Source organism: Pan paniscus, chromosome 6 (assembly GCF_029289425.2).
Source record: "Pan paniscus chromosome 6, NHGRI_mPanPan1-v2.0_pri, whole genome shotgun sequence".
Classification (NCBI taxonomy): domain Eukaryota; kingdom Metazoa; phylum Chordata; class Mammalia; order Primates; family Hominidae; genus Pan; species Pan paniscus.
The window spans coordinates 21,581,218-21,601,356 of NC_073255.2; the positions used below are offsets into that span (position 1 = coordinate 21,581,218).

General features: G+C 41.8%; 1 protein-coding gene across 1 annotated transcript in view; it reads left to right on the forward strand.

The window, feature by feature from the left end:
• Window positions 1–7,476: 7,476 nt before the first annotated feature.
• TSPAN13 (tetraspanin 13) overlaps window positions 7,477–20,139 on the forward strand; it is a 30,697-nt gene continuing 18,034 nt past the window's right edge. Inside the window, exon 1 of the mRNA XM_003825019.5 lies at window positions 7,477–7,777. Within this exon, the coding sequence (XP_003825067.1) occupies window positions 7,715–7,777 (63 nt within the window). The 5' untranslated portion in view covers window positions 7,477–7,714. The remainder of the gene's footprint in view (window positions 7,778–20,139) is intronic.

Here is a 20,139-nt window from a genome sequence, read left to right on the forward strand (position 1 = left end):
TTCATGTTTATATTTCGGAGGTCAAGAAAGTATTTTGGTAGGGTCGGTAACAGTGCTGTATAACAGTTTAGGAGTAATTTTGCTTAGGATTTATTGAGGATGATCAGATCCTAGTGTTCAATTATTATTATTTTTTTCCTCCTGTGGTCTTGTCTGAAAAGGATTGAATAATATTTTGGGACTTTTTTTTCGTTCGTGTGTGTTTGTTTTTTAGAGAAAGGATCTCCCTATGTTGCCCAGGCTGGACTCAAACTTCTGGGCTCAAGTGATCCTCCCACCTCAGCCCTCTGATTAACCAGGACTACAGGCATGTGGCACTGCACCTGACTGCCATGTTGAATTATTTAAAAATAAATGTTGACCTTAAGTTTGAATAATAAGAATTTCACAAATTTGAGTTAATGTCAAGCTAAACCTTAACCATGAAAAGAGTTTTACAATAAGAAATTTTAAAATCTGGCCAGGTGCGATGGCTCATGCCTATAATCCCAGCACTTTGGGAGGCTGAGGCGGGCCAATCACCTGAGGTCAGGAGTTCGAGACCAGCCCGGCCAAAGTGGTGAAATCCTGTCTCTACTAAAAATACAAAAATTAGCTGGGCATGGTGGCGCGTGCCTGTAATCCCAACTAGGCAGGAAGATTGCTTGAACCTGGGAGACGGAAGTTGCAGTGAGCCGAGATCGCACCACTGCATTCCAGCCTGAGCGACAGGGCGAGACCCTGTTCCCCCCCCCCAAAAAAAAAAAAGAAAAAAGAAAAAAAAAAGAATTATTAAAATCTGAAATTGATTACCCAGTGAAGTGAGAGAATTTTCTTCCCTGATAAAATGATGAAGACTGCAAAACTGAAAGATGGTTTGAAATGTGACTAGAGAAATCTTTGTAGAATACAGGGAAAAAATGTAATCAGAATTATTTTTCAAGAAAATGTACTTCTCAGATCTATTGTGGGGAGCATAAATGAAGCCAGTCCCATGTTATACTCTGAAATCCATCACAGCATTTGTACTGATATTTCCAGCCTGTGACAGCGTGGCAGGAACACTAAGACAGGGTCATTCCAGGAGAGCATGTGGGATTTCTCTGACATCTGGCTTGGACTCCCTGTTGGCCTTGCCAAATCTCCTTAAAACTGCACTGCAGTCATAGACCCTTCCTTCCCTCCTCTCTCTCCCCTTCCTTTCTTCTCTTCCCTTCTTCTCTCTCCTTCACACATGTCAAACCTGCACTGTGGTCTTTTAGCTCTCCCAGCCTCCAAGACCTCCCTCCCTATTTCCCCTCATGGACATTTCTCCTAATTAATTGCTTGCACATCTAACCCAGTTTTGGCATCTGCTTCTCAGAAGATCTAGACTAATGCACAAGAATTCTGTTATTGCCCTGACTCAAAAACATGTATATATACGTATATACATTTTTAAAAAGTATATATATATATATACTTTTTTTTTTTTGAGAAGAGTTTTGCTCTTGTCGCCCAGGCTGGGGTACAGTGGCACTATCTTGGCTCACTGCAACCTCCACCTCCTGGGTTCAAGTGATTCTCCTGCCTCAGCCTCCCAAGTAGCTGGGATTACAGGTGCCCACCACCACACCCTGCTAATTTTTTGTATTCTTAGTAGAGACGGGGTTTCACCATGTTGGCCAGGCTGGTCTGGAACTCCTGACCTCAGGTGATCCACCCACCTCGGCCTCCCAAAGTGCTGTGATTACAGGCGTGAATCACTGTGCCCGGCCTCAAAAACATATTAAACGAGCAGGAAGAAGAAGGAGAAGGAGGGGGAAGAAGAGGAGGAGGGGAGGAAGGGGAGGAGAAGGGGGAAGGGAGGAAGAGTGGGAAAAGAGGAGGAAGAGGAGGAGAAGGAGGAGGAAGGAAGCGTACCGATCTCCTGAATTGTTAGAAGGTCATCTCACATTAAAGATTTATTCAGAGACTAAGAAAGTATATGAAAAATTGATGTTTGTCTTTGTTATTCCTAACTGAAAACTGTTAAAAATAGTTTGCTTATGTAGTATATATACATATACATATATTTTGCTGTTTGTTTGTTTTTTTAGACAGAGTCTCACTCTGTCACCAGGTTGGAGTGCAGTGGCGCAATCTTGGCTCACTGCAACCTCCACCTCCCAGGTTCAAGTGATTCTCCTGCCCCAGCCTCCTGAGTAGGTGGGACTACAGGCGCCCACCGCCATGCCCGGCTAATTTTTTGTATTTTTAGTAGAGATGGGGTTTCACCATGTTGGCCAGGATGGTCTTGATCTCTTGACCTCTTGATCCACCTGCCTTGGCCTCCCAAAGTGCTGGGATTACAGGCGTGAGCCACCGTGCCTGGCTGTAGTATATTCTTATAATTTTATGCTGCCACGGCATACATTTTGAAATTGGACTCATATCAGAAGCAGGGCTCAGTTTCCAGTTCTACACCTTCCCAGTTCCTCAATGTGGCCAATCCAGACATCTGCCTTATACAGCTTCCTCCTGGTGACCACCTCCCAGTGGGACGGCTATTAATCAGTGCAGCCTGCCTGACTGGCCCGCTGAGCCTCACTCCCTGCATGGACTGTGCAGACATGCCACAATGACCACCTGTCAGTCACTGTGTGACCTCCTGGCAGTCATGCCTGCTTGTTATGAACTCACTAATTAAAACTCCCCACGGGAAACCCCCGGAACCAATAAGGGCACTTGCCCACAGACCCCCTCTCTCCCCCTGTGCAGACTCCTGGATATCTCTGTGTGTGGCCTCTAGGCATGCAGGTACCCAGTAAGTAATAAAACCTTTATTTCCATCTTGTGTCTCTTCTAATCATTGGAGGGGTACTCTACATCTTAAAGATCTTAAATTAAAACAGTTTAGAAGACCAGTTTTTAAGAAATACAATTCAATTATCCATTCTATTGATTTTGTGGATAAAGACAACTTTATTGTATAAAAATAAAACCTTGGCCAGGCCCGGCGTCTCACGCCTATAATCCCAGCACTTTGGGAGGCTGAGGTGGGTGGATCACCTGAGGTCAGGAGTTCCAGACCAGCCTGGCTAACATGGTGAAACCCCGTCTCTACTAAAAATACAAAAAATTAGCAGGGTTTGGTGGCACGCACCTGTAATCCCAGCTACTTGGGAGGCTGAGGCAGGAGAATCGCTTGAACCCGGGAGGTGGAGGTTGCTGTGAGCCAAGATAGTGCCATTGCACTCCAGCTTGGGCAACAAGAGTGAAACTCCATCTAAAAATAAAATAAAATAAAATAAAAGCTCTCCTTCCACTCAGAAATACATGTAATCTCATAGCTTAGTCTCCAGTATAACTGTGTGAGAAGAACTGTAGTCCAGTGTCCCATTCTTTTTTTCACTTAAAAAAAGGCAGTTTTTCATCAAAGGAACAATATGGAGGCATAATATGAAAGAAGGACATTGCCTATGGCAGATTTTATTTTCTAAAGACACCACAGTACGTCTCATCACTTATGCTCTTCCAAAATGTGGCCTTGCGAACTTGAAGAAAAATAGAGCCTGAAGTAAATAATATTTACTCCCAGAAAATGGCACATCCCTTATTCTGTCAGGCTGCTGGTGTGGGTGCCTAAGTCCATCTAAACTATAGTTAAGCTGAATTAGGGTTTGTTATAGGTTTAAAAGATTCAGTTCATTATTGGCTTCAAATATTCTTGAAGGCATGATCAAGACTTTCCTTTTACAGAAAGGAGGTCTGCATAGAGATTTCTTCGTGCTTTGCAGCCTAGCCACCAGCAATCTGAGCCTTGGGAGATCTTTGTGCTTTACAGCCTGCTACCTTTTTGTTTGCTGGGGAATAGTCTTTGCTCTCCACTCACATCCTTGGCTTTCTGTATCTTGTGAGATCTCTTGCTATCCTGTGTGGAATCCTATTCCAGCCATTGGAGGGCTCTTTCAGTGTACCATAGAGAGAGTTTTCTTTTCTGCTGCTACGTTAGTCCTGGAGTTAAAGAACCAGATTGCTTTGCTGGAATTTTTCTTATTTTTCCTCACTTTACCCCAGCTTTTAGCCACTATCTTGCATTTGGGGAAGGCTTATACACCTTGAAATAGTTGGAGATGAAGAATATCTATTAGCACTTGACATGGTTTGGCTGTGTCCTCACCCAAATCTCAGCTTGAATTGTATCTTCCAGAATTGCCAGATGTTTTGGGAGGTACCCAGGGTAGGTAATTGAATCATGGGGGCCGGTCTTTCCCATGCTATTCTCGTGATAGTGAATAAGTCTCATGACATCTGATGAGTTTATCAAGGGTTTCTGCTTTTACTTCTTCCTCATTTTTCTCTTGCCACCACTATGTAAGAAGTGCCTTTCGCCTCCCACCATGATTCTGAGGCCTCCCCAGCCATGTGGAAATATAAGTCCAATTAAACTTCTTTTTCTTCCCAGTTTCAGGTACGTCTTTATCAGCAGCATGAAAACGAACTAATGCAGCAATCTTGCCTGACCACGGCCTTTGTAGCTTATATTTCTTGTTTTAAAAGAAAGCCCATGGGTTAGAGCTGGCAAATAGTTGCAGAGTCATTCTGTAGCTGGGGCTCTGGATTATAAACTGTCACATAGTCCAGGTAGGGGCAGTAGAAGACGGTTAAATAGTCATTTAGTTTCTCCTTATCCCTCTCAAAGGTAGTTTCTCCCTTCCACAGCCAGTCTATCAGAGATGAAAGTGACTATGAGTATTTTTCCCGCTCTAATAATGTCTCATCACTTCTTGGATTTTAGTTCCTTTAGTGCCTTTAGCCCCTCAGTTCTTCGATAGTTTTTTGTTGTAAGTATGATTTTGTAGCTTATCTAGCTTGTTTTTACTTACTTTGAGACAGGGTCTTGGTCTGCACCCAGGCTGGAGTGCTGTGGCGCCATCATAGCTGACTGCAGCCTTGATCTCCTGGGCTCCAGCAATCCTTCCCCCTCAGGCTCCTGAGTAGCTGGGATAGCTGGGATTACAGGTATGCACCACCACACCCAGCTAATATTTTCAATTTTTAGTAGAGATGGGGTCTCACTATGTTGTCCAGACTGCTTGTTCTTATTAGGGTGGGAACAAATGGTCTTTTGAAAATTTCTATATCCAAATCAGAAGAAATTGCAACATATCCATTTGTTTTCCTATTTTCAGACATTGTTTTGTTTCCTCTATCAAAAGCCGTATCTCCTATCAGACAACTCTCCTACAACTATAGCTCTTGCCTGGCTTCTGTAACTGTTCCCTTAAATCACCCCCTTAGTCTTAGGGGTAATTAGAACTTCCTGCTCTTACTATCTCTGAGCTGCCTCATCATGCTTTGTTGGTTTCCTTTTCTTTTTGAGACAGAATTTCACTCTGTCACCCAGGCTGGAGAGCAGTGGTGTGATCTTGGCTCACTGCAACCTCCACCTCCTGGGTTCAAGTGATTCTCCTGCCTCAGCCTCCCAAGTAGCTGGGATTACAGGTGCCCGCTACCACGCCTGGCTAATTTTTGTAGTTTTAGTAGAGACGGGGTTTCACCATGTTGGTCAGTCTGGTCTCGAACTCCTGACCTCAGGTGATCCACTACCCTCGGCCTCCCAAAGTGCTGGGATTACAGGTGTGAGCCACCGCACCCAGCCAGTTTCCTTTAACTTTGTCCACACTTTTGAAAATAGTCCCTTTATGAAATTCTTCTCAGTTACGCTATTTGAACGAGTCATCTCCTTTTTGCCGGGACCCTGACTGATAGGTGGTACTTCTCTGGGAAAACAAAGTGATTCAGCCTATAGGGAGATAGTGAAGATATTATGCAGAAGCCAAAGAGAGAGTTGCAATAGTTGGTTGAGTGATAGTTGAAGTGGTACTAATGTTGGTGACACCCAGGAATGGGAAGAGAATGAATAGATTTCCCTGCCAATGCCTCATCTTTTGTAAACCTCTGGCTATTAAAAAGGAAAGTTGAGCATCATCAAAGCATTGTTTGTGTTTGAGGATCATTTTCCAGGTTAGTTTTTGAAATATTTCTAGCTGTATATAAAAGGTTAATGTGGAATAGAAAGCCTAACAAATTAATGAGGTCTTGTTGGTATGGTGGGGTCAGGGGAGGGAAGGAGAGGCTGGAAGAGGGAGCAGAGAATTCTAAGAAGACGAATTATTTTAATCAGCTGCAATGTTTAATTTAATTTAATACAATTTAGCATTTGCAATTACATAATTTACTCCGTATGAACCTTTAGGTTAGATATAGTATTGTAAAGTTGCAAATCTCTTTATAAAACCTTTTTCTTTGGTAGAAGCTACTATGAAGTAAATAAACCTTTACTGCCTTAGCTTAGTGCCTGGAACACAGTAGGCCTTTACAAAATGACAGATCTATGAATACTAGCTGACATTTATTGAGGCCTTCCCCTGTGCCAGCCGCTATGCAAAAAGTGCTTGACATACTTCTAAAATCTCAATTTATAGGTGAGGAATTAAGGATACAAGACGCATTTCTATAGTAGAGAAGCAGTAAACTGATAATGAATTAATTGAGGTGAAGTCTGAGTTATTTGAAGATTTTCAGTTATTTTTGTGAAAAAATAAGTTTATTGAAATTCATGACCAGAACACAAAAATAATCTCTCTTGATTTTCTTTTTATAATTTTTTAAAAAACTTTTGTTGACACGTAGTAGATGTATATATTTACGGGGTACATGAGATGTTTTGATACAGGCATGCAATGTGAAATAAGCACATCACGGAGAATAGGGTATCCATCCTCTGAAACATTTATCCTTTGAGTTACAAACAATCCAATTACATTCTTTAAGTTATTTTAAAATACACAATTAAGTTCTTATTAACGATTGTCACTTTATTGTGCTATCAAATAGTAGGTCTTATTCATTCTTTCTATTTTTTTGGACCCATTAACCATCCCCACCTTCTCCCGCTCTTGATTTTCCTTTGCATGCATGTATTCATAAAGTTTATTAGTATTTTGCAAATCTTTGTAGGATAAGTCTGACCTGTCCAGGTCACAATTATAGGGCACATATCTTAGTTTCTGAGAGACGCAGGGATTTTACTTTATTTTTTATTGTTTCACTTATTTTCTCGCTTTCATTTCCCTCTACTTCGTTCTCTTTTAAATCTTTCACGTTTTCATTCATTACTTGCTTCCTGCCTTCCTTCCCTCAAACAAGGCCAGGTGCTTAGTTTTGAAATCTCATTCAAAATGGTGCCACGTCATCTGCCAGGGCCAAGAATCCAGAGGTGCTGTCATATTTCTCCTTGCCAGCGTGGATCTCCTCCGAGCCCCGCCCTCCCTCCTCACCTGCTCCTGGGGAAACTACACCAAGGCCGCCGCTCTGGCCTGGGGCTCCCTCCCACACGGCCTTGGTGGCCCCCTCCCCCTCGCCCCGGGACCGCTCCGCCCCTCCCGGATCCCGGTCGGCGGAGCGCATTTATTTGCATATTTCTACCTTTGTTCCCTGCCAGCGGCCAATCAGCGCGCGGGGCGAGACGAAGGGGCTGGGCGGGGCTCGGGCTCCTGCTCCGGCTCAGCTGCGGCGGCCGCAGGTTCCAAAGCGGGTCCGAGCCGCCGCGCGCGCGCCGCGCACTGCAGCCCCAGGCCCCGGCCCCCCACCCACGTCTGCGTTGCTGCCCCGCCTGGGCCAGGCCCCAAAGGCAAGGACAAAGCAGCTGTCAGGGAACCTCCGCCGGAGTCGAATTTACGTGCAGCTGCCGGCAACCACAGGTTCCAAGATGGTTTGCGGGGGCTTCGCGTGTTCCAAGAACTGCCTGTGCGCCCTCAACCTGCTTTACACCGTGAGTATCCCCAGTCCGTTCCTGCTCGCTTGGGGGCTTTGCACCTGCTTGGGCGCTCTTTGGCTTCCCTGCCTGGTCAGCGACTCACTCGTTGCATCCCGCGCCCCCTTCCCGGCTTCCCACGCTCTGCGCGCCCCCGGCCTCACCATCCGTCCCCGCCGGGGACCGGGCACCGGCGCTTGTCGCAGTCTCTTCCTTTCGTTCATTGTGAAGCCGCGGTCTCTCAGGCTCGCTGGCCGCGTCTCTGCCACATTGCTCCACCCCGCCCCCTCACCCACCGCCTTGTTTTTCAAACATTCAACCGGACCTCCCCGCTTTCCCACCCCGTACCCTTCTGCCGCTCGCTCCTGACATCCAGACGCATCTGGGCAAGGCGTGGAGGCGCGAGAGCCGTCAGGGCTTGCGGACAGCTTTGCGGAATGGCGTGGCCTGAAACTGACGAGGCGGCATATGGCTGGTGTGCCTCTGGGTTAGCTCTTCGTACCCTCGGGATTTTAATTGAGGCCACTGAGTAGGTTCACAGGATGTCCGCTGCTTCCGAAGTTTGTTTCGTGCTCACAGTAAAGGGATGTCTTTTTGTTTTTGTTGTTGTCAGTTTTGCTCGTACTTGGTGCTTTTTCTGTGTGTCTTGCCCATGATCAATATCCTAACTCCATTTTAAACCAAGTCCTCCAGGAAATAAGCGAGCCCCCACCCAAGTCGTTTCTTTCCCTGCCAACCAGCTTGGGCCTCTTAGTTTTAACGCTGCAGGCTCTCTTTGTGATTTTTTGAGGCGCAATTCTGGGTGAACAGGAGGATGGGCAGGACAGATCGACATTTATTGAATGCCTATCACGTCCCAGGTTTTACATACACAATGCTCGTTCATCATTCTGACAACCTTCTGAGGGAATGGGGCATTATCTACATTTTATACATAAGGTAACAGACCAAAAAGGTTTTAGTAAGTTTACATAGCTGGTAGTTGACGAGTCAGGAGTGGAACCTAGGCTGTGGAATCCAGATCTTTCCACAGGCTGTCTCTACCGGGCGGAAGAAACTTCCTCTTCTGTCATCATCCCTCCATAGTAGTCTTGCTCCCTTCTATAAATATACCTGGCGCTTTGCAGCACCCACCCTGAAAACAAACCCAGCACCCCTGCATTAGCAGAGAGCTAGGCCATCTGTGCAAGCTTAGATTACCTCCTTGGAATAGAGAGGCTGCCTTGTGGTCACCAACAGGAGAAGGAGGTTGGGTCATTTTACCATTACTGTTCCTTTGTATGTGAACATGACTGCAAGCTTTGAAGGCAAGACAGAAACAGGCATTGAGTACGCTTTTATGGCTAGTTAGTAAGAATCTGGTCAACATGGTCATTAATAGTAGACTTGGGAAAAAAATTTTAGAACACCTGGTGATACAGTTCCTTGGAGATACATGTCAAGTTTCAGATCAAAATTCATCTGTGTCACCCTGAGGCATGCTTATCACCCTGGCTGTTTATTAAGTAAATGCTGACCAGTTCTCTAGGGTTTTTTTTTTTTTTTTTAAATCAGTGTGAGTGGCCTGCTTGGAACTTTAAATTCCTTATTTTGTGCCCTGAGTTCTGTTTTTTTTCTGCCAATGATTTAGTCATCTGTTTGCCAGACACTTAGTCTTACAGTGCCTGCTTACACAGAGTGGAATGTCTGCTTTGCATACTTACTTCACTGAAGGGTCTATATAAATGTATAATATTTTTTAAAAAGGCAAGTTATTTTAAAATGAAGTTCCTTGCTTTCTAGACATCATTTTTAGTTGTATTTAGAGTATATCAGGAAAGTGAGGCGAAAGAAAGGTGATTCTAAAGGGACATGTTAAGACTATTTAATATCTATTCTAAATTATTGACCTTCAAAGTGTGTGTTCTATTGATTTTAATAGCTATGCGGTAAAACTTAATGAATTGGAAATTCACGGGACAATAAAAATGGCTAGCCCTTTTAAATCATACACTTTTTAGACAAAGGGACATTTCTTAAAATGAATTAGTGGCTGCTTGCTTCTTTTACATTGTAAATAGGCTTAAATAACTGCAGCAGTTTAAAGTGGAAGCAAGTGACAGGTAAAAGTTGGATCAAGTCTTAGATAGATGCTGAAAATGTGCCATGGCCATTATTTAGCTTCTATTTCTCCCCTGATCTCTTTCTCAACATTTTAAGATGAAAAAAATGTGAGGCAGTTGGGGATGGGATTGAGCATGAAGACTTGGGAGACATTTCTCTATAAGTCATGAATAGAAACATTCTTTGTAGGTTCTAATCCCACCCTGGTCACTGCCTCTAAAATGTGCTCAACGCTACAGGATTACATTTGAGGTCATTTCTAAAAGTGTTGGTTAAACCAGGATTGCATATGGGAACGGCAGATGCCTGAAACATCATCATTGCTGTGTTGAAGCATTTTACTGAGGAACTTAGGACTGTATCAGCTGAACTGTCCACATGCTCTGGTGGCTTGCTGATGAGCCTGAGATTCGTGCCACATTCATGATCAGCTCAGAAAGCATGTCACTAAAAACAAGTTGCAAGTCCTAAACAAGGAAATTTGATCACTAGGCAAAATGTTAACGATTGATTTTTCTTGTTGTTTATGGCTTGTTTATTTTAGTTAATAGGATCGCCAGTACTGGACAAGCTTAAATTAGTGTAGTATGTGTTAACAGTTTGTAAATATAGAAGAAAAGGGGGAAGCTACATTCCTGAATTCACCTTCACAGTATTCTAAGAGAATGACTTGCCTCAGAGCTTCCTGCATTTAAAGAAACTTTCAGTTTCTTCATTCAACAATTATTTGAGTGCCTACTGTGTGCCAGGCTCTGTTCTCACTTTGGAAATACAGCAGCAAACCAAACAGGGCTTAAAAATCAATGTGCTTTTATGAAGGCTCTTTTTTATTTACTACCTTTTATACATATGTTTTCAGGAATTGTATTCAGTCAATAAACTTTTGTCTACTGTGTGCACTCTTTTGAGAACTGTGGGAAATAATAAATACCTATAAAGGCAAATGCATTGTGAAGACAGGATCTAGATGAGAGACATGGAGTGGGAAAATTAAATGGCGTATAAGGAATATACTGACTTTAGGTACCATAAAATTTAGGACTGTGGGAGATATTTGTGGGTTAGAGAAGTTGGGGGAATAAAGGAGGTGTGATTGAATCAAGGAAATGTAGAAATAGTGTGTGAGTCTTTTTGATACCATTTAGGATATACATAAAAATGAAAATGATTTGGGAAAATGACTTATTTTTAATAGTTTATAGGAATATTTTAGGCTGAAAAGATTTTGACAAGTAGTGAAAAAAACTTTTGAAAATTATGCTTAGTGATTTGTGGGAAATTTTAGAAAATATGGAATAAAATTTGTATTAAAATACGTAATATTTTGAAGCTTTATAATGTGTCTCCTTGTGCTTCTTAACCAGAGAAGAAAGCTCTATTAAAAATAAACAACCAAAAAAAAAGGTAGCTGACTTTGTTAAACAGAACCAAACTGAAAAATATGACCAAACGTATATTTACTGGGACTTTTTAAGAGTTGCCCTGCCAGTTTTAAAATCAGGAGGGAAATTTCGGAAGTTGCAGTTTTGTTTCTCCTGTGTGTGTTCATTCTTAAAACATCTTTCCATGTTTTTTCTTTCTCTTTTTCGTGATTCTTTTTCCTTATACTTTTGGTTGTTTTGAGAAAAATTCTCATGCAGCATAAAAATTATACTGAATTACTTCATAAACACCTTAATTTATATTTTTATCACCTCTGAAATTGGGATGCATTTTGTCGTTTTTATTTGTATTTTTGAGATGGAGTTTCACTCTTGTTGCCCAGGCTGGAGTGCAATGGTGCGATCTTGGCTCACTGCAACCTCCGCCTCCTGGGTTCAAGCGATTCTCCTGCCTCAGCCTCCCGAGTAGTTGGGATTACAGGTGCCCGCCACCATGTCCAGCTTATTTTTTGTATTTTTAGTAGAGACGGGGTTTCGCCATGTTGGCCAGGCTGGTCTTGAACTCCTGACCTCAGGCGATCCACCCGCCTCGGCCTCCCAAAGTGCTGGGATTACAAGCGTGAGCACTTTATCTACTATAAAATGCTCCCAGCCTGGGATGCATTTTATAGTAGATAAAGTGTGCCATATCTGTTAGATAAAAAAATACGACCATACAATTTATGGGAAGAAAATTCTGTTTTTAATCTGTTAGATAAAAAACATATGTCCATACAAATTATGGGAAGAAAGATCACTGGATTTATGAAGAAAACTGAAACTTTTCCAACTCTGTTACTAGACAAACAGCTTACTTTGAGTTTCAGTTTCTTCATGTATAAATTGGTGATGATGTTTTTCAGTCGTCCCCTCATGAAGCTGTGTAAGGATAAAATCAGATAGTATATAAATGCTTTAGATGTATAATAGAAATAAAATTAAGTTGTTACAGCTTCAGGTGGAAAAAGTTGAATTTTGCTGAATTTATAGACTTGGCTTCTTCTTTCCAGCTATTCTTCACAGGTAAAACTTGCATAAAGAAAACTCGTATAAAACAATATTTTGTTTCTTTTAGTCTGCAATGATCAAGGTTAAGTGCGAAAGCACAGCTAAATATTTTAAAGCATGAAAGTTGGCATTAGGTTAAAAAGTAGTAATATTAAGTAGGAATTACTTTTATTTATCCACTGTAGAATCGAATTTTTCTTGTAATACCCTTTTTTTTTTTTTTACATAATTGGCCAACCTTTCAAACGTGTCTGTGGGTTTCCTCTACCCTTTCTCTTGAATGAATCTACTTCCTGTAAAATTGTACTATAATTGTAACTGTTTGGGGTTATTTGTGAGTCTAATGTAAGTTTAAGATGTGCCCAAGTTATTTTCTGTTTTTTATTCTAATAATGAATATTAATTGAGCATCAATAGCAGTGAACAGAATCCCAATGGCTTGCCTTCATGGAGTTTATATTTATGGGGGTGGACAGATGATAAATAAGTAAGTAAATTATATATCATATTAGAAGGTAAACAAGTTTTATGGAGAAAAGTAAAGCGGAGTAAAAGGAAAGATAGGTGGGGCAGTGGAGTGGATGTGGGAGGATGGGTACACAGCTTCACATGTGGTGGTCACGCTTGGCCTGCATGGAAAGAAAACAGTGTACGAAAGTTGTTGGACTGTTCTTGCGTTGCTATAAAGAAATACCTGAGACTGGATAAAGAAAAGAGGTTTAATTGGCTCATGGTTCTGCAGGAAGCATAGTGCTGGCATCTACTTCTGGTGAGGGCCCCAGGAAGCTTGCAATCATGGCAGAAGGGGAAAGGAAGTCCCTGTGTCACATGGGGAGAGTGAGGGGGAGGTGCCAAACGCTTTTAAACAACCAGATCTTACGTGAACTCAGAGGGAGAACTCATTATCACTGAGGGGATGGTGCCAAACCATTCATGGGGGATCCACCCCTACGAATCACCTCCCACCAGGCCCTACCTCCAACATTGGGGATTACATTTCAACATGAGATTTGGAGGAGACAAATATCCAAACTGTATCAAAAGGCCTAAAGGAGATGAAGAACAATTATCTAAGAAAAGTGTTTCAGGTAGAGGGAATGGTCTTTGAAAAGACCCTGATGAAAGAGTATTTCTGCTTTTTTTTTCTTTTCTTTCTTTCTTTTTTTTTTTTTTTTGGTATAGGGTATTGCTCTGTCATGCCGTGGTGTGATCTCAGCTCACTGCCAGAGAGCTGTCTCCTGGGCTCAAGTGATCCTCCCACATCAGCCTACCTAGTAGCTGGGACTACAGGCATGTACCACCATACCCAGCTAATTTTAAAAAATATTTTGTAGAGACGGGGTCTGTGTTGTCTGGGCTAGCCTTGAATACCTGGCCTCAAGCAATCCTCCCACCTTGGCCTCCCAAATTGCTTGGATTACAGGTGTGAGCAACTGTGCCTGGCCAGGAGGAGTATTGCTGGTTTATGCAAGGGACAGATGAGTCAAATATGAGTGGGACAGAGCAAGCAAGCAGTACAATGTAGGAAATGAGGTCAGAGAAGTTAGGGGTGGACCCAGGAGAGCACTATAGGGCCATGAGCTTTTATACCAAGTGAAATGGGGAGCCAATGGTGTGTTTAGGTTTGAGGACTGATATAGTCTGATTTTTATGTAAAAGGCTATATGGCTTTTTACATTGAGACTAGTTACAAGGCTATTGCTATAATTTGCACATGAGATGATGGAGGCTTGGATTAGTATGGTGGCAACAGAATTAAAAGAAATAGATTCTGAGAGTGTTTTGGAGGTAGGGCGACCTGATTTACTGAAAGGGACAAGTCACAGATTACTATGATTTGTGGCTCAGGCTCAAGGAATTGGCAGGATAGATTTGCCATTAACTAGGATGGAGAAGATGGTAGGTGGAGCAGACTTTGGGATGAATTAGAGGATTCAGTATTGGATGTGATGCTAAAGAAACCCAAGTGGAAATGTCAGGTAGCACTTATAGTAACCATACTGTCATTCAGGGGAGAGGACTTTCCAACAAGTTAGTGAGGGTAGATAGAGAAGGGCAGTGGTCCATGGATTGAAGTAGTGCATTTCAAACACTAAGAGATTCAGGAGATGAGGAACATTCAGCAAGGGAGCCTGAAAAGGAATGGCCAGTCAGGTTGGAGGAAAATTGCAGAGAGGTTGGTGTCTCAGAAGTCAAGTGCAAACCATTTCAAGGAGATGGGGACCAAGGGTTGGTTCTCGAATTTGTCAGTGAAGAAGTCATTGAAAAGAGCAGTTACCCTTTTATTTTTCTTATAATCCTCTGAACAATAAAGGCAATGTCCCAGTCATTCTGGCTTTCCTATGTGCCCGGCACAGCCCTGGCATGTGGTTGGCATTTAGTTAATTGAATGCAGGAATCAGTACAGGGTTCTTCTGCCCAGACTTCATTTCTTGTCTCCCAGAAATGCTCCAAAGAAGGAAGTGGTAGAGTGGGGTTGGAACTTTGTTGGCAGCTGTGGATGTCACCTCAAACTGGTTACCCTTGGAAAATGACAAGTGGAGGTCCCTTACTTTCAATCACCTTTATATAATTTCCATATACTTTGTATTTTTTTGCCTAGTAAGTATAAAAGCAATGGCATCATAGAGAGCCATAATGAAGAAAAATATTTGCAAGAGCACTTCAGGCCTTCTGTGTCATTTGAAGAATGATCATAAAGCAATAAAAGAACTGAGGTTTTGGCTTCAACACTCAATGTCTGGCTATTTAGCAAAATCTAGATTATTTATAGAGTTTTCATATTTCCATCCAGATGTTTGGCATCGTAGAAACACGTGCTTGATCTTTTCTGAATTGCTCTTCAGTTTTCCACCTTAGGCAGAAGTTCAGAAGAGAGTTCAGTGTTCACGTGTAATTCCTCATTATGAATGTTGAGGCATATTGAGGAAGATAGTCTGGGGCTTTGTTTTCTTTTTTTTAGGGGCAGGGTCTCACTCTGTCACCAAGGCTGGAGTGCAGTGTGTGATGATAGCTTACTGCAGCCTTGAACCCCTGGGCCCAAGCGATCCTCTCACCTTCTGTCCTTCTGAGTAGCTAGAACTACAAGCATACTCCACCCTACCCAGCTAATTAATTTTTTTTTTTTTTTTTGTAGAGACAGGGGTCTTGCTGTGTTGCCCAGGTTGGTCTTGAACTCTTGGCTTCAAGCAATCCTCTTGCATTGGCTTCCCAGAGTACTGAGATTACAGATTACAGAGTACTGAACCTGCCTGCCTTTATTTTCTTTACATGTCTGTGGATGCTGTATTACATTTTGTTGGTATAGTCCTTCTGTATCTTACTACTGTTTTAAATTTGCTTGCCTTCCACTACCATCATAACTTCTCTGTTGTGTTAGTGCTAACAAAACATTTTTGAATAATTTACAACATCTAATCTGTCTTTTTGAAATGTTTTAAATTCTTTCATCCTCAAAGCAATTCACTTACCTTGGAAGAATTTTGATACTGAAAAAAAAGGTAGTTGTTTTCACAATATTAAAATCTGTCTTTTCATCTTGTTCTTGAAATGTGGTGGATATTTGATGAAAGATTGAAGGTTATGTAAACAGAGAATAATATGGAACATCATTAGGCTGACTTTCTTCCCCTCCAAATATTGTATAGATTGGAGAATTAGCGTTTCCTTGTCCTGAAAGGGTAATGAGCAATATCATGTGCTCTTTCATTCAGCAGTATGTTTTGAGCACCTCTTAGGCTTCACACTCTTAGCCAGGTGCTAGGAATGTAAGATAACATGGGCCTTGATTGTCTGGTGCTTAAAGTGTAGAAGGCCCATCAGAATTCCAAGTATGACTGGGAGGAGGAATGGTGGCTAATGAATAACTTCGGGCGATAATCCAGGCCCTTCACATCTTGGGATTTGTCAGCCTGGGAGTATGGACTTTATCTCGAGATCAGAAACAAAGGACAGCCTGCATAGAAATGACCTGATCTGATTGGCTTTAAAACAAAGACCACAATGTTAGGAATAGAGTTTAGCCGGAAGTAATAGAAACCCAGCTATCACTGCTTAAAATGGTAAGTTTTATTATTTTCACGGAAAAAGAAGTCAAGACCCAGGTAACCCAGGGCATGTGCATAATTGAAGCATATTGTCATGGGCCCAGTCTCCATCTGCTTTCCTGCCCAACTATCCTTGGCATGCCACCAAATTACATATAAAACTCGAGGTACCATGAATTGTTCCAGGCCAGGCAGAAGATGGTCTAAAATGTCTTTCCTTGTAAAGCCTTGTCTTTTGGGGGGAAACAGATCTATTGAAATATTATCGACACAGTAAGGTGAATATACTTAAAGTATAACATTTTATAAGTTTGGGCATATGTGTACACCTGTGAACCCATGACCACATTCAAGACCCCTGAAAATCTCCTCATCCTTCTTTGAAATCCCTCTTTCCCACCCTTAAACCCCCCTCCTAGTCTGCAGGCAACCATGGACCTGCTCAGCGGTAAAACTTACATTGGTGTTAAATTTAGTAACACTAAGGAGGATGTTTGTAGAAAAAAGATGGGACATTCCTCTGGCTCATTGATTCCCTTCTTCTTTTGACGGCAGAATAAGAAGCTTTAGGGACGTCTCTTCAGCTAAAAGGAGTGCTCATGTTTTTAAAAGTTTATTGACAAGGCGAGAATTTAGATTTGTTGTTGGTAGGGAAGGTGGTCACAATGGTGAAGGTAATAGGATCAGTGCAAATTTGCAGGTATTGAAAATTTATGATAAACACAAGGTGAAGCTTGTATTAATCAGGATACTTCATGGGTTATAGACGTTCTTGAAGCAATGTGTTGGCTCATATAAGTGGAACATCCAGTAGTTGGGTCATAAGGTTTTGCTGGATCAAGGGGCTCAGAAGTCGCTCGCCCCTTTCATCTGCTTTTCAGCTTAGCTTGCCTCTGCTTAGTTTCTTTTAGGGGCTAGATCTTTCCCTGTCCATGATGGCTACTGGCAGAATCAATGTTGTCCTTATACCTTGCTAGGTCAGATGAACCTGTTGTTTTTTCCTTTCAATATTCCTTTATCGATCTTGCAGGACATGCTTATTGACCCTGTTGGCTTATGGACCCATCCCTTGGATCAATCACTGTTGATAGAAGGATGGGCAGCCATGATTGGTAGGCCAGAATTTTGTGTGTCTGCTGCTGCTGATGGTCAGAGGGGCCAGTCATTAAGGGTTGTACTGGAAATATATGTGTTAGGTTGCAAAAACAACACGTGTCTAAGACAGAGGTCATTCTTATTCTGGGCAGCAACTTCCCCAGTTCTTCTGTTCTTAATTCTAGCATATCCTAGCAATTTCTTCATCATCTGCAAGGCTTAGTGTAGTGGTTTAATATTTCAACACCCGCTTATGCTAGATTATAAAGAACATTATGCATATATCTTTCTTTGTTCTTTATTTTTATTTTTATTTGAGATGGAGTCTTGCTCTGTTGCCAGGCTGGAGTACAGTGGCGCAATCTTGACTCACCGCAACCTCTGCCCGCCGGGTTCAAGTGATTCTCCTGCCTCAGTCTCCTGAGTAGCTGGGATTACAGGCACATGCTACCATGCCCAGCTAATTTTTTTTTTTTTTTTTTTTGTATTTTTAGTAGAGATGGGGTTTCACTGTGCTGGCCAGGCTGGTCTCGAACTCCTGACCTCGTGATCTGCCCGCCTCGGCCTCCCAAAGTGCTGGGGTTAATGGTGTGAGCCACCGCGCCTGGCTCTCTTTGTTCTTTAATACCATTATTGTATGTATCAATCCGAAAGACACACAAACACACGGTGTTTAATGTTAAAACAATTCTGTTTGCTAGAGTGATCTCAAATATATTAAGTTTCTAATTCCAAGTAGAATTTCTTGTTCCCCTACTCTAGGCAACACACAGTGTGCTCTTCTGCTTGTATGTGAATGTACGTGTATGTGACAAAATTTCTGAATTAGATAAAAGTAAACAAGCACAAAATGAATAAGCTTACCATTTGGTAGTTAACTAATGGAAAGGTCGTATGAGTGGAGTCCTTATTAACACATCACTGTGTGACCAAGTCTCATAGGAAGTAAATTAGAGAGATGCTATTCACTTACCTGTTGATATGCCTATAAAGCAAGAACTACAATTTCTTATGCATTGTAATAGTGTCTTTAATATTACATCTCAGTGTTAAACATTTCTTAATTGTTTTCCTAGGCACTGTGATGCAGTTCTATAGGGAGAAAAAAAAGTCACATTACTCCTCACCTATAAAATGAAAGGAACAGATTAGGATCCCTGGCCAGGTAGTTTAGTGCCATGGTGTTCTCTCTCTGTCTCTGTTTTGTTTTTGTTTTTGTTTTTGTTTGAGACAAGGTCTTGCTATGTTGCTCAGGCTGGTCTCCAAACTCCTGGGCTCAAGTGATCCTGCCTCGGCCTCCCAAAGTGCTAGGATTATCGATGTGAACCACTATGCCCCACCTGTGCTGTAGCGTTCTGTGTTTGTGCTGTTAGCCCTGGCTAAGCATTTCTTTCTTTCTTTTTGAGACAGGGTCTTGCTCTGTTGCCCAGGCTGGAGTGCAGTGGCATGAACACAGCTCCCTGCAACCTTGACCTCCTGGGCTGAAGCTATCCTGAGTCAGTCTCCCAAGTAGCTGGGACCACAGCTGGTTGCCACTGCACCTGGCTGATTTTTTTATTTTTTTGGTAGAGGCAAGGTCTCCCCATGTTGCCCAGGCTGGTTTCGAGCTACCTGGGTTCAAGCAATCCTCCTTCCCCGGCATCCCAAAGTGCTAGGATTACAGGCATGAGCCACTGCGCCTGGCCTGGCTGAGAATTTCTATGTTTCTTGCAGTAGCACCTTCCTGTTTATTCCCCCTTCAGTAGACTCTACTCATGTGTACACTTGCAGTTTTGCCATTGCCACTTTCTCTTGGCGTTTACTCGCAGGAGAAATGCCAGTTTTAGACACTTTTTATGACCAGTTTTATGGTCTTGCTTTGGTGTACCTTTTCCATTACAGCTCCTTTAGTTCTCTTTTTAAAACTCTTTTTATATGATTCACCTTTCTTTGTCTTAAGGAGAAAACAGGAAAGGTTGGTGCTTACTGCTTATAAAAATATTACTAGCAATGAATTAACAGACGCATAATTCCTTTTTATCAGCATTGTCTCCCAAAGGGAAGGAAACTGTCATAGGTGTACATTTACTTTCTATTCCAGTTGATTTTATAAGGAAACTGTTATTATAATAGAACAAAAGATTCTTTGGAGTTCCTTTGTCTAGCAAGTTCTAGTGACAAACCTAGGCTTTTTAATTATGCAGTTAGAGTTAACTGTTTGAATCAACAATTTTTAGATCACTGGTTTGGAAGACCTCATATAATCTTGTTCTCTTCACAATTACAAACCAGCCATAACACGTAAGTATCACTACTGAGAAATAAATTGTTTTACTATTATCTTTAAAAGTCTCCTTTTTAGTAAAGTTAAGGATACACTGATAATCAGATCTCATTAGAGGCATATTATAAGTCTTTAGGTGTTATAATTTTAAAAGTTAACTTGGGTATTTGGGGGATTTTTAAAATAATGTGTTAGAAACACCAATCATACACAAGAAAACACATTGTTTTTAGCTTTTTAAATGAAAAAATCCAACATACTTTTGGGTGTTTATTAGAAAATTGATTAGCACAAACAAGTTTATGATGTACAGTTTCGCTGTTGCTGTAATAAGTGCAAAATTTGTTTTGGATTGGACAGTTGAATCTATGTTTTCTTTCACCTTTGGGAATGGCCCTTACAAATGAGAATGTGTATTTGCGTGTGCATGTGTGTGCATATGAT